General features: G+C 38.3%; 1 protein-coding gene across 1 annotated transcript in view; it reads right to left on the bottom strand.

Moving 5' to 3' along the window:
- Window positions 1-21,169, bottom strand: part of LOC133575077 (uncharacterized) — a 44,936-nt gene that overhangs the window by 22,817 nt on the left and 950 nt on the right. The window contains exons 2-4 of the mRNA XM_061927533.2: window positions 14,054-14,240; window positions 13,762-13,942; window positions 8,432-9,209 (exon numbers count right to left, since the gene is read on the bottom strand). Coding sequence (XP_061783517.2) covers window positions 8,432-9,209; window positions 13,762-13,942; window positions 14,054-14,235 — 1,141 coding nt within the window. The 5' untranslated portion in view covers window positions 14,236-14,240. The remainder of the gene's footprint in view (window positions 1-8,431; window positions 9,210-13,761; window positions 13,943-14,053; window positions 14,241-21,169) is intronic.

Raw genomic sequence — 21,169 nt, 5'->3', positions numbered from 1 at the left:
GTGGCTTCGTAAAAAAAGAGTGCGGGTACTTTCCTGTCCCGTCTGCAGTCCAGGCCTGTCTCTCATCGAAAATGTGTGGCGCATTATGAAGCGTAAAATACGACAGCGGAGACCCCGGACTGTGGAACGACTGAAGCTCTACATAAAACAAGAATGGGAAAGAATTCCACTTTCAAAGCTTCAACAATTAGTTTCCTCAGTTCCCAATTGTTTATTGAGTGTTGTTAAAAGAAAAGGTGATGTACCACAGTGGTGAACATGCCCTTTCCCAACTACTTTGGCACATGTTGCAGCCATGAAATTCTAAATTAATTATTACCGGTATTTGCAAAAAAAAAAAAAAAAAGTTTATGAGTTTGAACATCAAATATCTTGTCTTTATAGTGCATTCAATTGAATATGGGTTGAAAAGGATTTGCAAATCATTATATTCCGTTTATATTTACACAACACAATTTCCCAACTCATATGGAAACGGGGTTTGTAGACATATCTATTTGGCAACATTGTTTTATAATTTTATAGCTGCCAAGGGATTTAAGGACTTATTACAACAAATTTATTTTATGCATTTATGTCTCATTTAATATTTTTTAATGACACTTGTTTATTTCACATAAAATACACATAATAACATATTTCTTATATGAAAAAAACCTCCCCTAAGTATGCATTTTTTGCGTCTTGATCTGGAGTAAGTGAAGCCTCTCTAAAATGAGCGCACCTTTGGCGATATGAATAAAAAAATCTCAAATGCCCATAAAAATTATTACATGTCTCCTGCATGTTTTAAAACATAGCAAAACGCCGCATTCATGATAACATGAATCAGCCCTAACCAATCTGGCGCCCTAGGCAAGATTTTAGGTGGCGCCCCCCCACATCGGCAGTGAAGTGTATATACTCACAAGAACCTGAATAGCTTTGTCTTTGACCTTTTTTTTTTTACTTACAACTATACCTAATATATAAAGGGGTGGAAAAGTGACTATTACCTGCAGGGCAAACATTAGCTAACCAGAAGGCAATAACAATGTAAACAAAAAACACCTGCTTAATAGATCTAATACAAATGTCCCTGAGGAATGTAAGGTGGGAGCAGGGGCGCCGCTACGGATTTTGGGCCCCATGAAAAGAATCTTTACAGGTCCCCCAACACAGTGTCATTATTTTTTCTGTATTATAATTTCATCATCATTAGGGGCCTCTCTGGGCACCCCTCCATCATGGGCCCGTAGAATCCGTCTCCTTTACCCCCTCTTTTCGGCGCCCCTGGGTGGGAGTACTGTAATTACCTAACGTTACATTATTATTTTCCATAACAATTGAGCCCCCTCCACAATATTAACCCGACGTTAAAACAGAACTAGCTATTTATTGATTAGCAATTGCCGAATCATGTAACATTAGCTTAATGCTAAAAAGCCAGGTTACTATCACATTCTGTAACAGACAAATAATTTCATGTAGGCTAACGTTACCTACCTGCTACCTCTGTCTTTTCTCGTTTTTCCTCCTCTTCTTTTCTCTTTTTTCTTCCCTGGGCACCTGACAGTTTTGGCCGTTTTGACATCTTGTGTTGATTTTTTGATGTGGTGACGTCCAAAAAGAGTCATGATACGGGAAGGGAGGGGGCGTAATGTTGTAACAAATAATATTTCTATTAAATAGGCTTTACTTTGCATTTTAATTAACGTGGGATTATTTTTTGTATTTAGAAATAATAGTACCAACTTTTTTTTTTTTTTTTCTCCAACATTTGTGGCACTGGCGTGGCGCCCCCTGATGGACGGCGCCCTTAGCATTTGCCTATACGGCCTATGCCACGGCCCGGCCCTGATCAAGGCTTTCAGCAGCTTTTGGACGTTTGAGGTAGAAACGTAGGAAGCGCCATCATTATGAAAAGTAGCCGGCGAGTATTTTGATTCCGTCCCTCTTCTTCTTCTTCTTCTTCTTCTTCTGGCCCACCAGGTGAATTAAGTGCTATTGCGTAGTGCATAGTAGGCTACCGCCACCTACTGCACCTGAGGTGTAACTACAAGCAACATTCACAGACAGTCCCATTGCTTTTATGAGCGGTCGACCGAGTCAAAAGCCGAAAAATCAATTTGTGGCGGACGTAATTCTTTCTTGTCGGGCCGCCACAAATAAATGAATCTGTGGGAAACACTGATATATATATATACCTCTACTGTCAGTTGAGTCGGTCCATAGGTTGCCTGTAGGGATTTTTAATGTCCAGCAGATGTCAGTATTTAGTGACACAGTATCGACACAGTATCAATACAGTTTTGCAATTTGTCGAAACGCCTCATCAACCCATCACTAGTGGCCAGTGACGTGCGGTGAGGTTCATGACTGGTGAGGCACTGACTTCATCACAGTCAGATTTACAAACATAGAACCCTAAAGAGTATCTTATTCACCATTTGATTGGCAGCAGTTAACGGGTTATGTTTAAAAGCTCATGCCAGCATTCTTCCCTGCTTGGCACTCAGCATCAAGGCTTGGAATTGGGGGTTAAATCACCAAAAATTATTCCCGGGCGCGGCGCCGCTGCTGCCCACTGCTCCCCTCACCTCCCAGGGGGTGATCAAGGGATGGGTCAAATACAGAGGACAAATTTCACCACACCTAGTGTGTGTGTGACAATCATTGCTACTTTAACTACACTTTACACATACAAACTGTAGCACACAAAAAAGCATATTTAATTAAAAAAACGTTATTATGGTCTTACCTTTACTTATAATTGCGGGAACTGTGGTGTTCGTGTTGGAGGAGTTGTGAATGAATGAAATAAGAAATCCGTACTGCAGTCTGCAGGTGTACCTAATGTTGTGTCCCTGCAGTCGTTCACGGCTCCTCCGGCGCGAGCATTGTTGTTTTTGCACTTTTTGGCTTCTTTTTAAGTGCCTTTTTTGGGTGGATTCGGTCTTGCACGTGGAGGGTTTGGGGGATGGGCTTAGGTTGGTGTGGCGCTCCCGTCGGGGGGTGCATTCTGCGGCGGGGGTGCATTAACCGGCACCAGGAGGCGGGATTACTGCGAGCCTCACACAGTGCGTCTTCGCAGCAGTTTTATGATTGCTCAGCACAATAAATACTTTACACACATACAGTTGTTGACAAAATACACTGTACATTATATACCTCAGCTAACTAAACTATGGAAATGTATAATATAATTCATATAGCAATACGGTCTCACTGCACAGCAGGCCAGCAGTTAGCCGAGTCCGCAATCCATGGTGAGGCACAACTAAGTGACGTGCCTCAACTGGCACATGTGTATATGTATGTATGTATATATACTGTATATTTACCGCACCGTCTCTTCTCAGTAATTGAACGGCAAATGTGAAAATTCAGCGATTTTTAATAAAAATAATCTAAAACTGGTGAAGTTAAATGGAAAATAACTTTATAGTATAATACTATAATATACTATAAAATAACTTTATAGTATAATCACATATAACAATTTAATTATTTTTTTTTCTTTTTACATTTTTTTTCTTTCCATGATGGCAGGTGAGACCCCGCCTCACCTGCGGTCCACGTCACTGCTAGTGGCATCCTATGACAATTCCACGCTGGAAATCACTGAGAGCGGCCCATTCTTTCACAAATGTTTGTAGAAACAGTCTCCATTAGGGACATCCGATAATGGCTTTTTGCCGATATCCCGATATTGTCCAACTCTTTAATTACCAACACTGATATATACAGTCGTGGAATCAACACATTATCATGCCTGATTCGGACAACCAGGAATGGTGAAGATAAGGTCCTTTTTAAAAAAATTAATAAATTCAAATGCAAATCACTACCATGTTTTCTGGGACTGCACCACCATAAAGGACTATTGGAAAGAGATACACCAAGCTTTACAGGATATTTTCAAACGTGAAATACCCCTCGAAAGTAAAACTTTGTTTTTTGGACATGTACCTCAGGACTGGCTGAAGAAAGATAAACACTTAATGAATATCCTGCTGGTGGCTTGTAAAAAGACCATTATTAGGAAATGGATATCCCAGGAGAGCCCAACTTTGAAGCAATGGATGGAAACAACAATGGACATATATACAATGGAGAAGATAACTGCCTTTATTAATTATAAATTGGAGAAATTTACTCTACTGGGAAAATTGGGTCAACTATGTCACGCCCCATAAACCTGACTTTAATTTTTCGAATTAGTGATTGTACGGCAAAAAAAAAAAAAAAAAAGGGATTACTCCCTATGTGTATGTATGTACAGTATATATACAGTATATTTATATATATGTATGTGTGTGTGTGTGTATATATATATATATATATATATATATATATATATATATATATATATATATATATGTATCTGTTTATATTTTATTTCTGATTATTATTATTATTATTAATGTATTATTATTTCTTTTTTTTCTTTTTTTTCTCTGTTTATTTAATCGATGTATTTGTAGATATTACTTTTTTTTCTTTCTGTTCTTTCTTTCTTTTTTGGGGGGGGGGGGGGGGGGGGGGGTAGGTGGTATGGGTGGGATATAAACAAAAATATTTTGACATTCAGGGCAGACAATAGATATATGATTTATGTGAATATGATGTAATGGATAGGAATGTCTGATGCTGGATATAAATTAAAAAAAGAAAAAAAAGAAAAAGAAAAAAAAATGGATGGATGGATGGAAATTCAAAACATTTTGTTGAATAAAAAAGAAAGTAAAATAATATAAAAACAGTTACATAGAGACTAGTAATTAATGAAAATGTGTAAAATTAACTGTTAAAGGCTAGTACTATTAGTGCAGTGGTTCTCAAATGGGGGTACGCGTACCCCTGGGGGTACTTAAAGGTATGCCAAGGGGTACGTGAGATTTTTTTTTTAAATGTCTGTCAAAAAGAACTGTGAAAAGAAATGCAACAATGCAATATTCAGTGTTGACAGCTAGATTTTTTGTGGACATGTTCCTTAAATATTGATGTTAAATATTTCTTTTTTTGTGAAGAAATGTTTAGAATTAAGTTCATGAATCCAGATGGATCTCTATTACAATCCCCAAAGAGGGCACTTTAAGTTGATGATTACTTCTATGTGTAGAAATCTTTATTTATAATTGAATCACTTGTTTATTTTTCAACAAGTTTTTAGTTATTTTTATATCTTTTTTTCCCAAATAGTTCAAGAAAGACCACAACAAATGAGCAATATTTTGCACTGTTATACAATTTAATAAATCAGAAACTGATGACATGGTGCTGTATTTTACTTCTTTATCTCTTTTTTTCAACCAAAAATGCTTTGCTCTGATTAGGGGTACTTGAATTTAAAAAAATGTTCACAGGGGGTACATCACTGGAAAAAAGGTTGAGAACCACTGTATTAGTGGACCAGTCATGTGTGCTTACGGACTGTATCCCTGCAGACTGTATTGATATATATTGATGTATAATGTAGGAACCAGAATATTAATAACAGAAATAAACAACCCTTTTGTGTGAATGAGTGTGAATGAGTGTAAATGGGGGAGGGAGGTTTTTTGGGTTGGTGCACTAATTGTAAGTGTATCTTGTGTTTTTTGTTGTTGATTTAATTAAAAATAAAAAAATAAAAAAATAAAAATCGATACTGATAATAAAAAAACCCATACCGACATTTTCCGATATTACATTTTAAAGCATTTATTGGCCGATAAATGGCATGGAAACATCTCTAGTCTCCATGCCTAAGTGCTTGATTTTATACACCTGTGGCCAGGCCAAGTGATTAGGACACCTGATTCTCATCATTTGGATGGGTGGCCAAATACTTTCGGCAATATAGTGTATGTATTTAACATCATGTGGATTTATATGTACAGACTTGGCATTGTACAAAACATATTTTTATGTTGTTGTATTTATCTGCCCCATGAAAATATTGTCTGACATTAAACCGCTCCTTGGCTCTAAAAAGTTGGGGACCGCAGTCATCAGGCCCGGCCCTAACCAATCTGGCGCCCTAGGCAAGATTTTAGGTGGCACCCCCCCACATCGGCAGTGAAGTGTATATACTCACAAGAACCCGAATAGCTTTGTCTTTGACCTTTTTTTTTTTTACTTACAACTATACCTAATATATAAAGGGGTGGAAAAGTGACTATTACCTGCAGGGCAAACATTAGCTAACCAGAAGGCAATAACAATGTAAACAAAAAACACCTGCTTAATAGATCTAATACAAATGTCCCTGAGGAATGTAAGGTGGGAGCAGGGGCGCCGCTACGGATTTTGGGCCCCATGAAAAGAATCTTTACAGGTCCCCCAACACAGTGTCATTATTTTTTCTGTATTATAATTTCATCATCATTAGGGGCCTCTCTGGGCACCCCTACTTCACGGGCCCCTAGAATCCGTCTCCTTTACCCCCTCTTTTCGGCGCCCCTGGGTGGGAGTACTGTAATTACCTAACGTTACATTATTATTTTCCATAACAATTGAGCCCCCTCCACAATATTAACCCGACGTTAAAACAGAACTAGCTATTTATTGATTAGCAATTGCCGAATCATGTAACATTAGCTTAATGCTGAAAAGCCAGGTTACTATCACATTCTGTAACAGACAAATAATTTCATGTAGGCTAACGTTACCTACCTGCTACCTCTGTCTTTTCTCGTTTCTCCTCCTCTTCTTTTCTCTTTTTTCTTCCCTGGGCACCTGACAGTTTTGGCCGTTTTGACATCTTGTGTTGATTTTTTGATGTGGTGACGTCCAAAAAGAGTCATGATACGGGAAGGGAGGGGGCGTAATGTTGTAACAAATAATATTTCTATTAAATAGGCTTTACTTTGCATTTTAATTAACGTGGGATTATTTTTTGTATTTAGAAATAATAGTACCAACTTTTTTTTTTTTTTTTCTCCAACATTTGTGGCACTGGCGTGGCGCCCCCTGATGGACGGCGCCCTTAGCATTTGCCTATACGGCCTATGCCACGGGCCGGCCCTGACATGAATGCGCAGTAAATGAGAGTGTCTCTGCGGTGATGCCAGGTATAGTACATGCAATATTATTATTTAAATAAGACAATCTGCAACACTTTTCAATTTTACATGCAGTCTTAGTGAATTGCAAGCAACACGGCCACTAACGTACTATATTATATATACATATATAATATATATATGTATATATATAGTATATATATATACATATATATATACTATATACGTATTATAGATTGCACACGCTCTTTAGTGTGTGGTGTTTGGATCTTAGTAAACCTTTAGTGTTTTGGAAGATAATTGCAAGTCACACGCCAGACCCTGTGGAAGAGCTAGAACTAGGGATTTCAACTATAAGCGTAATGGCGTTGCCACAGAACGGTGCCTCCATCAGCCGTCCAGCAATCCCCACCGCCATTCTGTTGCAGCTTCGCCGTGCACTCGTGCAGTGAAATAGCACAGACTTTTACGAGATCTGACTTTTCTTTTTTTTTCATTTTCCTTTATTTAACCGGGTAAAAACTCAGTGAGATTCAAATCTCTTCTACAAAAGCGATCTGGATACGAGGCCAGCAAAAGCAGGTTTCGTAAATACATATAACAACAGTAAAAACAGTAGTAGTAGTCACACGCCATAGTTCAATGCACAAATTACTTACAACTAGAGATGTCCGATAATATTGGCCTGCCGATATTATCAGCCAATAAATGCGTTAAAATGGAATATCGGAAATTATCGGTATCGTTTTTTTTATTATCGGTATCGGTATTGTTTTTTTTTATTTTATTTTTTTTATTTTTTATTAAATCAACATAAAAAATACAAGATACACTTACAATTAGTGCACCAACCCAAAAAACCTCCCTCCCCCATTTACACTCATTCACACTCATTCACACAAAAGGGTTGTTTCTTTCTGTTATTAATATTCTGGTTCCTACATTATATATCAATATATATCAATACAGTCTGCAAGAGATACAGTCCGTAAGCACACATGATTGTGCGTGCTGCTGGTCCACTAATAGTACTAACCTTTAACAGTTAATTTTACTAATTTTCATTAATTACGAGTTTCTATGTAACTGTTTTTATATTGTTTTATTTTCTTTTTTATTCAAGAAAATGTTTTTAATTTATTTATCTTATTTTATTAATTAAAAAAAAAAAGTACCTTATCTTCACCATACCTGGTTGTCCAAATTAGGCATAATAATGTGTTAATTCCACGACTGTATATATCGGTTGATATCGGTATCGGTAATTAAAGAGTTGGACAATATCGGAATATCGGATATCGGCAAAAAGCCATTATCGGACATCCCTAGATAAAATGAATCATGATTATTTTTGTTGCCGTTTCACCCAGCCCTGTTTAGCCTTCTCACTATTTGGCGTTCTACTTTCAAATGATGATTGACAGGTTGAAGACCACTCTAGCCTCTGTGTGGAGAGCTACCATCACAATTCGTCAGTCTGCGCGTCAGCGGAGCGTGGGAGCTGGTCGAAGACAAGGTGCGCCTGCTAAGGTGCAACTTGAATTCTGCGGTGAGGAAGTAGTAGAGCAGAGGGTTAAGGCAGCAGCTTAGACTGGCCAGACACAGAGAAACTGGGTGGAACTGGCGTACAGCCAGCCTGAAGGCACAATGTGATACAAGACCTTGCTGTACCATTAGATAAAGCAGGAAGTTGATGTGGTACGGAGCAAAGCACAACAGGAACACAATGGAGCAGCTCAGCACCATCCGCAGGGCATGCCGCTTCTCCCCGTTAGTTTGGTTGATATCAGCCGAGGTGAACGAGGAGATGCGACGTAAGGAGGAGTTGCCTGAAGCCTGCGAGTAGTTCTGGTAGAGGGAGCGGCTGATGCAGACAGAGCTGTAACTAATGCAGACCAACGGAATCAAGAAACCAAACAGCTCGCAGAACACCATCAAGGTGACACCCAGGGGGAGGGGCACCTGACGCATGGGCAAGTCTTTGAAACAGCGGGCTGGCTCCTGGGTGACGTGCAGAAAAGCGGACTTGTTTAAGACAAGCTGAGAAGTTATGGAGGTGTTCGAGGCGCTGCTGCTGGCTCGCATGACGATGAAAGGTGAGCAGGCCAGACCGACCAGCACCCACACCAGCACGCTGATGGCAAGGTCATAGCGGCTTCTCCACCTTCGTGTGGAGAAGGGGTCGAGCAGGAACACACACCTCTGCACACTGATGCACGTCTGGAAAAGAAACCAAAAAACAGCCATTCAAGGCCTGATCTACTAACGGTTTGCACATTCAAACTTGATATCACACGCAGAGCTGATCTACTATACCAGTGTTTTTCAACCACTGTGCCGCGACACACTAGTGTGCCGTGAGGTGCAGTCTGGTGTGCCGTGGGAGATTATCTAATTTCACCTATTTGGGTTAAAAATATTTTTTGCAAACCAGTAATTATAGTCTGCAAATGATGTGTTGTTGTTGAGTATCTGTGCTGTCAAGAGCTCGGCAGAGTAACCGTGTAATACTCTTCCATATCAGTAGGTGGCAGCCAGTAGCTAATTGCTTTGTAGATGTTGGAAACAACGGGAGGCAGTGTGCAGGTAAAAAGGTATCTAATGTTTAAACCAAAAATAAACAAAAAGGTGAGTGCCCCTAAGAAAAGGCATTGAAGCTTAGGGAAGGCTATGCGGAACGAAACTAAAACTGAACTGGCTACAACGTAAACAAAAACAGAATGCTGGACGACAGCAAAGACTTACGGTGGAGCAAATATACAATGTACATGACAATCAACAATGTCCCCACAAAGAAGAATAAAAACAACTGAAATATTCTTGACTGCTAAAACAAAGTAGATACAGGAAATATCGCTCAAAGAAAGACATGAAACTGCTACTGGAAAATACCAAAAAAAGAGAAAAAGCCACCAAAATAGGAGCGCAAGACAAGAACTAAAACACTACACACAGAAAAAAAAGCAATAAACTCCAAATAGGTCAGGGCATGATGTGACAGGTGGTGACAGTACACCTACTTTGAGACAAGAGCTATAGTGATGCATGCTTGGTTATGGTTTGAATTCATATACAGCACTTGCGACAACGACTTTTTACTGTCAACTGAGTTTCGTTTTTTAATGATTTCTGCTGGTGGTGTGCCTCCAAATTTTTTCAACGCAAAAAATGTGCCTTGGCTCAAAAAAGGTTGAAAAACACTGTACTATACCATGAATTGATCAACGTGGACCCCGACTTAAACAAGTTGAAAAACATATTCGGGTGTTACCATTTAGTGGTCAATTGTACGGAATATGTACTGTGCTGTGCAATCTACTAATAAAAGTTTCAATCAATCAATACTAGGTTTGTGCACAGAGGATTGTGTCTCTTAAGTAAGGGGTTCAATTATTTGGCGTGTCTGTTTTCATGAATATGCTCATTATATGATCATCAGAACACAGAGGATACTAAGAGGAGGAGGGGCTAATTTAATCATTAGCACACTTGGTGTGATTTATCAAGGCTAATCGCTCACTACGTTTCCATGCACTAAATTGGTCGTATACTGTAAACCCGAATAAGTAAGCAAAACTCAAAAAAAGTGAGGCAATCAGCTGCCACATATTTTTTTGAGTTCATAAACTCAAATATTTGAGTACCGTATTTTTCGGACTATAAGTCGCAGTTTTTTTCATAGTTTGGCCGGGGGTGCGACTTATACTCAGGAGCGACTTATGTGTGAAATTATTAACACATTACCGTAAAATATCAAATAATATTATTTAGCTCATTCACGTAAGAGACTAGACGTATAAGATTTCGTGGGATTTAGCGATTAGGAGTGACAGATTGTTTGGTAAACGTATAGCATGTTCTATATGTTATAGTTATTTGAATGACTCTTACCATAATATGTTACGTTAACATACCAGGCACGTTCTCGGTTGGTTATTTATGCCTCATATAACGTACACTTATTCAGCCTGTTGTTCACTATTCTTTATTTATTTTAAATTGCCTTTCAAATGTCTATTCTTGGTGTTGGGTTTTATCAAATGAATTACCCCAAAAAATGTGACTTATACTCCAGTGCGACTTATATATGTTTTTTTCCTTCTTTATCATGCATTTTCGGCCGGTGCGACTTATACTCCGGAGTGACTAATACTCCGAAAAATACGGTACATCAGATTGTAAATATTTGGAATTTATGTTTAATGTACTTTTTAAATTATAATTGAATTAAACTTACCAATTAAGCCAACTCAATAATGTTCCTCCTCCTGTCTGCTGCCTGAAGAGGAAGTGCATGCAAATGCTACAAAATAAAAGCACTGTGTGCGTGTGCTTGCGCGCATGCATGCATGTAATAATTTATATATACACACTGTCGCGCTAGACCAGATGTTCCTCCAAGGGAATTTAAGTTACTGGTCAATCCCAAGTTCTTTTGATGACACAAGCTGAGTTTGAATGATCACCAGAACAGATAGGTATTTTGTAATATATTTTCAAAGCTTGGAAAGAGACCAGCAGAGAACAACACATTCAATTGCGTAGCCAAGTTGATCTGAAAACATTACGGAAGTGCTGTGTTCTTCAATATGTCAAGAGCCCACACCCTCCAGAATGAATACACATGTCTATTGTTCTACTTTAGCCTGAGACAGGATGAGGTAAGGAAAAAGGAGTATCTCTCCTCCTCACATTCCTAAAGTCAAGGTAACTCACAATGCACTTGCGGACACGAGATGGAGAAAAAATAGAAAGAGTACAACTGGTAACCAATAGCTATTACAAATATGACTAAAAGAAATAACTCTTAAATATGTATAGATGTAGATATATATATAGCTCCGTCATTACTCATACTCAACATTTTTAAGTAAGCACAACTTTTAACAACTTTTTAAGTTTACACTACTTTTTCTAATTAATTATTTTGAGCATTTGGGTTTACAGTGTACACACTGCTTATTTAATTTTAGCGCGAATAACTGAATTACTTTTCCGGTTGACCTATGACATCACACTAGCCATTACAACTTGTTTTATCTGATCACAGATTACAGATATTACATCTATAATGGCTACGCTGATTTTAAATAGCAGACAGCATCAATAAATTATCTTAGATTGAGCTACGAACATGACGCAACTACCAAAAATGTATCGGAGCAGATGCAGGTCGGATGCAAAGAAACACCGGCGGATGAGGTTTTTGGATGGAAAGAATTTCCGCGCGAAAATCATGGAAACAAAACTTTTGAATATCTCAGAGTTGGATTCATGGAATGAGTTTTTAAATCCGAAGCAACAGACGGTTTGTGCCCCGACTGATATCCAGAATAAGGTTGCTATTTACTTCTGTGTTAACATTATTCAACTCAGTTGATATGTCTTAACTTTACTTTGGCGTGTAAAACTGTGAGGTGATCCCATACACACTGCACCATATTGGACGTATTACACCCTTTTTTTTGGCACCTTATGCAAATGCGTGAGCCATCATCTTCAATGACTCCATAGTCATTTCTTTAAAGGGGAACATTATCACAATTTCAGAAGGGTTAAAACCATTAAAAATCAGTTCCCAGTGGCTTATTTTATTTTTCGAAGTTTTTTTCAAAATTTTACCCATCACGCAATGTCCCTAAAAAAAGCTTCAAAGTGCCTGATTTTAACCATCGTTATATACACCCGTCCATTTTCCTGTGACGTCACACAGTGATGCCAATACAAACAAACATGGCGCATAGAACAGCAAGGTATAGCGACATTAGCTCGGATTCAGACTCGGATTTCAGCGGCTTAAGCGATTCAACAGATTACGCATGTATTGAAACGGATGGTTGTAGTGTGGAGGCAGGTAGCAAAAACAAAATTGAAGAAGAAACTGAAGCTATTGAGCCATATCGGTTTGAACCGTATGCAAGCGAAACCAACGAAAACGACACGACAGCCAGCGACACGGGAGAAAGCGAGGGCGAATTTGGCGATTGCCTTCTAACCAACGATTGGTATGTGTTTGTTTGGCATTCAAGGAAACTAACAACTATGAACTAGGTTTATAGCATATGAAATACATTTGGCAACAACATGCACTTTGAGAGTAGGGACAGCCCAGTTTTCATCAATTAATATATTCTGTAGACATACCCTCATACGCTCTTTTTTCCTGAAAGCTGATCTGTCCAGTCCAGTTGGAAATGTATCTGCTTTGAGTGTCGCAGGATATCCACACATTCTTGCCATCTCTGTCGTAGCATAGCTTTTGTCGGTAAAGTGTGCGGAACAAACGTCCAATTTCTTGCCACTTTCGCATCTTTGGGCCACTGGTGCAACTTGAATCCGTCCCTGTTCGTGTTGTTACACCCTCCGACAACACACCGACGAGGCATGATGTCTCCAAGGTACGGAAAACAGTTGAAAAAACGGAAAATCACAGAATTGATTTGACTCGGTGTTTGTAATGTGTTTGAGAAAATGGCGGATTGCTTCCCGGTGTGACGTCACGTTGTGACGTCATCGCTCCGAGAGCGAATAATAGAAAGGCGTTTAATTCGCCAAAATTCACCCATTTAGAGTTCGGAAATCGGTTAAAAAAATATATGGTCTTTTTTCTGCAACATCAAGGTATATATTGACGCTTACATAAGTCTGGTGATAATGTTCCCCTTTAAGTACCCAAAATGTTCCACACTGCCGACTTCCTAATATATTGCTTATTGTCACTTCAGCATTATTATTATTATCTGCATACATCATTCTCACAGTTGTTGCTTACCAAAAACCCAATAGCCGCGTACATGTTGAGGTACTTCAAGTAGAAGCAGAGCAAGCAGACGATGTGTCCAAAGGGCCACGTATGCGTCAAGTAATAATAGATTCTGAGTGGCAGAGAGAGGATGTGGACCAGGTCGGCCAAGGCCAAGTTTACCATGAAGATCACCGTCTTGATCTTCTTCCTGTCACACACAAACACACACAAAATACTGTAAAGAGTACTGTAAAAGAAATGTCCAACACATTTATGCGTGTGCATGTGTGTGTGTGTGTGTGTGTGTGTGTGAGTCTACCTATTCTGTCTGCAGAAGAACCACAAAGCAATGGTATTGAGCAGCAGTCCTGGTATGAAGAGCAGCAGGTAGAAGTATGTGTACATTTTGTCCATAAGCTCCTCCCACTCTGTCATATTGTGGCCGCATGAGGAGTTGGCCATGAGGGACCCGTGCCAAGATCTGGACGCATTCAGCGTCATTCCCGCTGTCACATACAAAATAGCACAAATGTATGTTTTTGTTGGTTTTGCTCGTGTATTTGATGCCGAAAATATTCCTATCATGAATGATTATTTTTCAGAGCAGTAATTACAACAGAAAGCAGCAGAACATATGAATGCAGCATATCATCCGCCCTTCCTCTCAGGCCCCATGAGGATTTTCACCCAAAGAGATGGTGGCCGGATTCTTCATGGCTCGCTGCTACGCCATTTGTGTTCACACATTCCAACTGAGTGACAGGAGGTGGATTTTTGATATTTCAATGCACCTCCACACTAGTGCCAAGCAGAATCCAGAACAGAAAGCCCCTATTCCATCGTTAAATTATCTTGTTTTTTAACACTTCACACACAAATGGATAAGACAAAAAGCAGCGTTATTGCAGTGTTCATTAGAAATGGAGACTTGGGGTACAAGTTGGAAATGTTACTGCACATCAACCTACTGTGTAATAAACTTTTATTTCCTAGAAATAAAGTAATAATTCACACTGTTCAAACCTACTGCTCTACTTTCCTAAAAAGAAACATTGTAAATTATGCAGGCTCAGTGGCTTATTTGTTTAAAAAAAATAATACTTTTCTTCCGAACTATATATGTATATACAGTCGTGGTCAAAAGTTACGACCACATAACTTTCGTCCAGAAGGTCTTATCTTTGTCCATGTGATGTCAGATGAAACAAACATTGAGCTGTTTGACCACAATACCCAGCAATATGTTTGGAGGGGAAAGGGTGAGGCCTTTAATCCCAGGAACACCACTCCTACCGTCAAGCAGGGTGGTGGTAGTATTTTGCTCTGGGCCTGTTTTGCCAATGGAGCTGGTGCTTTACAGAGAGTAAATGGGACAACGAAAATGGAGGATTACCTCCAAATTCTTCAGGACAACCTAAAATCATCAGCTCGGAGGTTGGGTCTTGGGCCCAGTTGGGTGTTCCAACAGGACAATGACCCCAAACACACGTCAAAAGGTGTAAAGGAATGGCTAAATCAGGCTAGAATTAAGGTTTTAGAATGGCCTTCCCAAAGTCCTGACTTAAACGTGTGGACAATGCTGAAGAAACAAGTCCATGTCAGAAAATCAACAAATTTTGCTGAACTGCACCAATTTTGCCAAGAGGAGTGGTCAAAAATTCAACCAGAAGATTACCAGAAGCTTGTGGATGGCTACCAAAAGCGCCTTATTGCAGTGACACTTGCCAAGGGACATGTAACCAAATATTAACATTGCTGTATGTATACTTTAGACCCAGCAGATTTGGTCACACTTTCAGTAGACCCATAATAAATTCACAAAAGAACCAAACTTCATGAATGTTTTTTTTGTGACAAACAGGTATGTGCTCCAATCACTCTATCACAAAAAAATAAGAGTTGTAGAATTGTTGGAAACTCAAGACAGCTATGACATTATGTTCTTTACAAGTGTATGTAAACTTCCAACCACGACTATATATATATATATATATATATATATATATATATATATATATATATATATATATATATATATATATATATATATATATATATATATATATAGGTTGCTAGCCTTCAGCCCTGTCTGCTAACATCTTCAAAAGTGGTAAAACAAGTGGAACTTCTCCTCTCACTATGTCACAAATCATTATATTGTGTTTTATACTTTTGTGGGGAGGAATATATTTACAGCTAGAATTCACCAAGTCAAGTATTTCATATATATATATATATATATACAGGTAAAAGCCAGTAAATTAGAATATTTTGAAAAACTTGATTTATTTCAGTAATTGCATTCAAAAGGTGTAACTTGTACATTATATTTATTCATTGCACACAGACTGATGCATTCAAATGTTTATTTCATTTAATTTTGATGATTTGAATTGGCAACAAATGAAAATCCAAAATTCCGTGTGTCACAAAATTAGAATATTACTTAAGGCTAATACAAAAAAGGGATTTTTAGAAATGTTGGCCAACTGAAAAGTATGAAAATGAAAAATATGAGCATGTACAATACTCAATACTTGGTTGGAGCTCCTTTTGCCTCAATTACTGTGTTAATGCGGCGTGGCATGGAGTCGATGAGTTTCTGGCACTGCTCAGGTGTTATGAGAGCCCAGGTTGCTCTGATAGTGGCCTTCAACTCTTCTGCGTTTTTGGGTCTGGCATTCTGCATCTTCCTTTTCACAATACCCCACAGATTTTCTATGGGGCTAAGGTCAGGGGAGTTGGCGGGCCAATTTAGAACAGAAATACCATGGTCCGTAAACCAGGCACGGGTAGATTTTGCGCTGTGTGCAGGCGCCAAGTCCTGTTGGAACTTGAAATCTCCATCTCCATAGAGCAGGTCAGCAGCAGGAAGCATGAAGTGCTCTACAACTTGCTGGTAGACGGCTGCGTTGACCCTGGATCTCAGGAAACAGAGTGGACCGACACCAGCAGATGACATGGCACCCCAAACCATCACTGATGGTGGAAACTTTACACTAGACTTCAGGCAACGTGGATCCTGTGCCTCTCCTGTCTTCCTCCAGACTCTGGGACCTCGATTTCCAAAGGAAATGCAAAATTTGCTTTCGTCAGAAAACATGACTTTGGACCACTCAGCAGCAGTCCAGCTGGTGTCGGTCCACTCTGTTTCCTGAGATCCAGGGTCAACGCAGCCGTCTACCAGCAAGTTTTAGAGCACTTCATGCTTCCTGCTGCTGACCTGCTCTATGGAGATGGAGATTTCAAGTTCCAACAGGACTTGGCGCCTGCACACAGCGTAAAATCTACCCGTGCCTGGTTTACGGACCATGGTATTTCTGTTCTAAATTGGCCCGCCAACTCCCCTGACCTTAGCCCCATAGAAAATCTGTGGGGTATTGTGAAAAGGAAGATGCAGAATGCCAGACCCAAAAACGCAGAAGAGTTGAAGGCCACTATCAGAGCAACCTGGGCTCTCATAACACCTGAGCAGTGCCAGAAACTCATCGACTCCATGCCACGCCGCATTAACGCAGTAATTGAGGCAAAAGGAGCTCCAACCAAGTATTGAGTATTGTACATGCTCATATTTTTCATTTTCATACTTTTCAGTTGGCCAACATTTCTAAAAATCCCTTTTTTGTATTAGCCTTAAGTAATATTCTAATTTTGTGACACACGGGATTTTGGATTTTCATTTGTTGCCACTTCAAATCATCAAAATTAAATGAAATAAACATTTGAATGCATCAGTCTGTGTGCAATGAATAAATATAATGTACAAGTTACACCTTTTGAATGCAATTACTGAAATAAATCAAGTTTTTCAAAATATTCTAATTTACTGGCTTTTACCTGTATATATATATATATATATAAGAAATACTTGACTTTCAGTGAATTCTAATTCTTAATTTATTATATATATATATATATATATATATATATATATATATATATATATATATATATATATATATATATATATATATATATATATATATATATATATATATATATATATATATATATATATATATATATATATATAAGAGAAATACTTGAATTTCAGTGTTCATTTATTTCCACATATACACACACATAACACTCATCTACTCATTGTTGAGTTAAGGGTTGAATTGTCCATCCTTGTTCTATTCTCTGTCACTATTTTTCTAACCATGCTGAACACCCTCTCTGATGATGCATTCTGCTTCGTCTCCTTGTTGTGTGCGCAGTTGTGCACTGCACTCTCTAAAAGCCCTAGATGTTATTGTCACATATGCATGTACAGTAGATGGCAGTATTGTCCTGTTTAAGAGTGTCACAACATTGCTGTTTACGGCAGACGAACTGCTTTACGGTAGACGAAAACGTGACTGCTGTTGTTGTGTGTCTGGATAAACTCAACAAATGCTGATATTGTAGTCTTATCTGAAACTTGGCTTAAACAATCCGTGCTTGATAAAGATATTTACATTCATGGCTGTAATGTCTATCGTACTGACCGACAAAGAAAAGGTGGTGGAGTGGCCATATATATGAAGCAGAGGTTTGATGTTAAATTAGTGCTCTCTGAATCAGTAAGTAAAGAACTTGAACTGTTAGCTCTTGAAATTGAATTAGCTAGAAATCACCACATAATGGTAGTGGGGTGTTATAGGCCTCCATCTGCCCCTAGTAATTCCCTATCTACTCTTCTGAAGCTTCTGTCTCAACTGAAATACAATGAAATAGTGATGGTTGGTGATTTGAACCGGGACTGGCTCACATCTGTGTCTGACTCTTTGAAAGCACAGTGTGAATCTCTAAATTAAACACAATTGTATAACTCAGCTACAAGACCTAATCCTAAATGCCCTCAAAAAGCTACACTCATTGACTTAATTGTAACAAATATGACCTTTAAATTTGTTGCATCTGGTGTTTTCCCTAATGATGTGAGTGATCATTGTGTGATTGCAGTAGTAAATAAAAGTGAAATAAGTATAACACCCCCCTTCCCTCCCCCCCCCGTCCCCTCACCCTGTCCTACATTTCAGACACAGTGGGTATAAATGTACTGCCTTCCTCTTCACCACAAGCAGATAGAGAATCACACGAACTAACTAAAAGAAAAAAAAAAAAGTAACAAAAACAACAACAAAAATCACAAACATACAGAGAAGTGTCACTGAATAAAAACAACAACAACAAAAAGAGTTTAGGTAAGTGGAAAGGTTCATTGTCAACAGTGAGTGTCACATTTATCCTATAGTGTCTTTAATTTAGCTATATGTAGATAATTATACAGCCCCAGGTCAAGTCAAATTGTTTTGGTGTACCCCTCAGATTATATTTAATTTTCTCTAAATCTAAGAAAAACATGAGGTCCTAAAGCCATAGGGAGGCCTTGGGAACAAACTGTGATTTCCACTCCAATAAAATCCTTCTACAAGCTATTCATGATGCAAAGGCGATACTATCCCTAAAAGTCTGCTTAATTTTTTGATAGTTTGGTGGAATTCCGAAAAAAGCTCATTCTGCACGAGGAGTCAATTTAAAATTTAGTGCATTTAATAATAATAATAATAATAATTGTGGCTTTAATACATGTATTACATTTATAAAGCACTTTTCTAGACACTCAAAGCACTTCACCGAGAACTGAAAATGCATCATTTAGACTTAGACTTCCTTTTTATTATTTGCAAATCATTTTTACTACATTACATTAAGTTTCCTTTTATGGGCTCCAGTGTGTGTGTGTGTGTGTGTGTGTGTGTGTGTGTGTGTGTGTGTGTGTGTGTGTGTGTGTGTATATGCTTGCGGACCGAGCTACCTCCACCCACATAGACGAAGACAGGAGATGACTGACAGTTATGGGCACATGTCAAACTTTCAGTAAATGTCAGAAATGGGATGCAGAACAAGTGACTACATTTTGGGGGTGATCCGTTGTTCAGAAAACATTTTCTACTTCATGTAAAAAATGCAACTGGTTGCGTAATCAATTGGTTAGTAATGGACAGATTTAGATGACATTTTCAGAAAATGTCAGAAATACAGTAGGTACCTGAACAAGTTTTTATTTTTTAATTATCATTATTCATATATCAACTTGTCAAAAGACTTATTGTTGATATTAATTCAGAAGCTTTTTCAAAAATATATGAAAATGGAAAACAGTGGGGGGAATTTGTTTTTGTTTTGTGACAAACATGACACAAACGTTACTAATTGTTAGAAATCCCACTGTTTATATTAAACATGCTTCACTGATGAGAGTATTTGGTGGAGCCCCGTTTTGTCCTACTAATTTTGACAGTCTTTGAATGCACCGTAGTTTGTTTACATGTACAGCTTTCTCTGATGCTGCCACATAAAGACGTGTTTTATGCCACTCCTTCTTTTTATGCTGTGCGTGAATGCACAAACGTGATCTTTGTTGATGTTATTGACTTGTCTGGAGTGCTAATCAGACATATTTGGTCACTGCGTGACTGCAAGCTAATCAATGCTAGCATGCTATTTAGGCTAGCTGCATCATTATGCCTCGTTTGTGGGTATATTTGAGCTTATTTCATTTCATGTACTTATGTCCTCTGTGTATTTAATTTACATTTGCATGTCTCATGACACATTATATTATATATACAGTATATTATATTGGCTGCATTTCTGTTTGTGTGCCATGTTGTTCCAGACCACAGCAAACATTACCCAGCTTGCAAAGATTGTAATAAATCCATTAGAAGAAAACAGCCTGACCTTTCCTCTAATGTATACACACACATCTATACATTTGGTCATTCTAAGCTAGTCATTTCCAGGAGTTATCTCACCCGCTGAGAAGCCTCAGTTTTACTAATGTTTTCCAATGTTGTAAAAATGTGTAGAATAAATATTACATTTCAACATTTCTGTCAATGAAGATTTGCGTCAGCCTGCGACACGTAATCGTTTTCATAGCTAATATCGCTCATATCGACACTTATATCGTGTGTAGACTTTATTATAAGACTTATATAAGGATTTGTATTTTTTTTAGTTTTGCTCCACTATTGCTCTTTTAACATTTTGAGTTGCCAACCCGTGCATGGAAAAACAACCATGCAGACATGCATTTTTGGTTAATCAAGGTCCGTACTGTTTTTTGTTTTAGCTTGTTTCCTGGTATGTAAAATATTACTAAAAATAACCACAATATAGCAACGTTTTTTTTTTTACCTTACTGTAATTGCTATGGTTATTTTGTTCGAGGAAACCTTCAGCGTTGATGCACATGCTCAGTAGCGTTGGGTAGCAATTTCTTTACGGGTAGCAAATAGAGATGTCCGATAATATCGGCCTGGCCGATAAATGCGTTAAAATGTAATATCGGAAATTATCGGTATCGTTTTTTTTATTATCGGCGTCGTTTTTTTTTTTTTTAAATTTTTTTTTTTCTTATTAAATCAACATAAAAAACACA

This window comes from Nerophis lumbriciformis, linkage group LG35 (assembly GCF_033978685.3).
Source record: "Nerophis lumbriciformis linkage group LG35, RoL_Nlum_v2.1, whole genome shotgun sequence".
Taxonomy (NCBI): Eukaryota; Metazoa; Chordata; class Actinopteri; order Syngnathiformes; family Syngnathidae; genus Nerophis; species Nerophis lumbriciformis.
This window is presented reverse-complemented; position numbering and strand designations above follow the sequence as displayed.